General features: G+C 43.1%; 1 protein-coding gene across 1 annotated transcript; it reads right to left on the reverse strand.

The window, feature by feature from the left end:
* Positions 1–1,216: 1,216 nt before the first annotated feature.
* On the reverse strand, positions 1,217–2,164 carry LOC138520382 (olfactory receptor 8G17-like). Its single transcript, XM_069632786.1, has one exon. The coding sequence runs from the start codon at positions 2,162–2,164 to the stop codon at positions 1,217–1,219; it is 948 nt and encodes a 315-aa protein (XP_069488887.1).
* Between the last annotated feature and the right edge of the window lie 1,053 nt (positions 2,165–3,217).

Genomic DNA, 3,217 nt, shown 5'->3' on the forward strand with positions numbered 1-3,217 from the left:
CCTTATATAGGGTATTATCGCAACTCGCCGGGCTTTCAAGTTGATTTCAACAGCAAGCACAGTAAATATTGATAGTGTTTCCTACAGCTTGACGCTCCTCAGTCCCGCACACAGAACCCTTTTTCCATCAAGTCCACCGGGAGCGGGGTCACTCTTTGGCATCATGACCACATTCATCTGCGGAACCATAGATTCATATCCACTATCTTCAGAGCCCACATCGGCTGTGGATGGTTGTTCCAAAACCACACCATCGTCATCACAAAACTCTTCAGGTTCATTGTCGGCCATCAAGTCCTGAGCATCCTCCATCCCATCATGCTTCGTAAAACATTCAGGGGTATGATTATCCTCATAACCCCTGGGGGTTGTAGGAGTGTTTTCCCCCTCATCATAATTGTAGCTAATCATAATCGCCATTTCCTTCATATCACGCCAGATAGCCCCCGGATAGCTAAAAGAGTGATTGTGTTTCCCAGACCTACCACAAAGGTATATATATAGCAGCATTATAACCCCTCCCTGTGGCCCCATTATAGCCTTAGAACCGTCTGAGACCTATTTATAGCTCGATCATTTTATATCAAGTCTATATCCAAGTTTAATGTTACTAGTCGATGAAGCTAACCCTCTAGCCAGTGTCATTGAAATTATAAAATCATCACATTATCTATACTACATATAGAATTTATTTCTGCTTCATATAATGTTGGGGTAGAACCCTGCTGCAGCGTCATCACTGTGTCACTCTGCAAAACCCTAGGTTCACAGTCCCTGTCTTCAGAGCTCACTTCGCCTTCAACAGTCGTCCAGGCAACACCTCCAGCGGCTGCTCCAATATTTACATCATTTTTATATAAAATGTATATTCACTTTATATCAAAGCCATATCAAAAGGTGGAGGGATTAAGAGCGGAAACAGGGGGCGTTCTCACCGGTCAAAATTTTGATGGGAATGAAAGGGGGACCCATACACAATTTTGCATTTTGGAAATATATTATTTAAATGTTTTTCACACTGTTGAAATTTTGTAGTGGTGCGAAAAATCAGCACTGCTGCTGGTGTAAAGTTGTCAATATACCTCATAGGCTACTAGTCAAGAATATTAATGGGGATTATAAGAATTATAAGTACATGTGATACGTGTCACCCTGTTATCCATGGATAAAGAAAACACAGTGAAACTGGACTGTCCTGATGAACAACCCTTGCAATTTAAACTTTTTTAAGACATATGTTGGAAGTTATCTGTTTTCTAAGAGCCTGTTTTACATCCTTATTTTTCAGGCTGTAAATCAAAGGGTTTAACATGGGCATAATAACAGCATAAAATGCTGCAAACATTCTGTCTTTGCCATGGGAGTAATTTGACTTTGGTTGCATGTAAGCCAACATAGCAGACCCGTAGATCAAGGTGACCGAAGTGATGTGGGACGCACAGGTGGATACTGCTTTGTGCCGCCCCTCAGTGGATTTCATCTTTGCTATTTTGGTGATGATGAAAGCATACGTGATAAGAATGAAGAGAAGAGGAAGCAGGAGGAAGACCACACTTGCTGCCAATGTCACCATTTCATTAGCATAGGTGTCTGAGCAAGACAGTCTCAGCAGAGGTGGGATATCGCAGAAGAAGTGGTAGATGGCGCGAGACTTGCAGAATGGTAAGTGAAATATGAAAGATGTCTGCCCCACTGCGAGCACAATTCCTAAAATCCATGTCATCAAAACCAATGCAGCACACCTGGATTTGCTCATAATGGTCATGTAACGGAGTGGGATGCAGATGGCTACATAGCGGTCAAGAGCCATGACCGCGAGAAGGAGACCGTCTGTGGTTCCAAGGGAGAGAAACAAGCACATCTGTATGGCACAGCTGAAAAAGAAAATACCCTTGTCCTCCAGCAGGAAAGTTGTCAGCATCTTTGGTACTGTGATGGTTGTGAAAGCAATCTCAAGCAGTGACAGGTTCTTGAGGAAGTAGTACATGGGCGTGTGAAGGGTGGCATCCAGTGTTATGATTACAATGATGACAAGGTTCCCCAGCAGAGTCATCAAGTATATAGCTAGGAAGAGGACAAAGAGCCGGACCTGCAGCTGTGGAGAGAGATCCGAGAACCCCAGGAGAAGGAATCCCGTCCATGAAGTGAGATTCGATTGTACCATTGGGTCGAAAGAGTTTGCCTGAGGAGAAAATATGAAAAGAAATGATTAAGGATAGCATGTTAAACATCAGTCATTGACAGTCGAAACATGCCAGAAGTTACATTGCTCCCTAGCACTGTGGTAAGCTCTATGCTCTCGATATTCGCTCTATATATCTCTAATATTGTTATTGTGGTGTAGTCAGTGGCCCGAGAGAGGGGAAAGAGATTTGCTTTGCGGTATATACAATACATTGCTTGCTTAGGGAAGCTAGCAATGAGATAGGATACCATGTATGTGGTTTTCAAGCAAGACTACTTATCACCACCTGTCCCGTAGTCAGACAGACATGTCTCACAGCGTTTTCTATCAATGTTAACTCCCTGAAAGCCTCCAAGGGCGACTTTCTCTGGCATGCCAAGAGTAGGACCACATAAGAGCCAACTCTTATCATATGCAGATGCCCCGTCATATTTGTGAGAACTAAGTAAGCACTGTTGTCCTCACTGTATATTTTATATTGATAAATGGAAGACAGAGCATTTGAGGTAAATGACAGTGAATTAAACGTTGTGCCAAATGTTCCGTAGAGTTCTAAGAGTGAAAGGAAAACCTTTATGAGCAAAGGGGCAGAACTCAACCTAAGTGAAGAAATGTAACTACGAGGCGGGATATTTTCAAATAACATGTGTCGGCTGGTAGATCTGTCCAAGCATGTGACTCTCAAGGCACATGCAAATGTGGGGATCTATTTCATCACTAAATATCATGGGGTTAACTTTTAGATCACTTTTTAAAATCGATTAAGAAACACAGTGCCCATTACCCAATAGTGTGGGGAACCTCTGGGTGAATCAAGCCCAGAAATCAGGCCAAAACTAGAGAACCTCTGTGGGGGAGTTCTAGGTGGCATCTCCCAAGGAACTCCTGTTCCACATTCCATAGTAGGACTGGCACGAATTACCATGGGGATCAGATTAGGAGCCAATTCCGATTCTCTGGTTTCATTATGGGGTAACACCATGGAAGAACTCCCCAGAATGATTTAAAGTAGACATGCCGGCTAGGAGCAAT

The sequence above is a fragment of the Ambystoma mexicanum genome, chromosome 13, assembly GCF_040938575.1.
Source record: "Ambystoma mexicanum isolate Mex_15411 chromosome 13, UKY_AmexF1_1, whole genome shotgun sequence".
Taxonomy (NCBI): Eukaryota; Metazoa; Chordata; class Amphibia; order Caudata; family Ambystomatidae; genus Ambystoma; species Ambystoma mexicanum.

Bases quoted from the DNA above. Each gene is read 5' to 3' on its own strand.
- LOC138520382 (XM_069632786.1), bottom strand. From the start codon at position 2,164: ATGGTACAATCGAATCTCACTTCATGGACGGGATTCCTTCTCCTGGGG.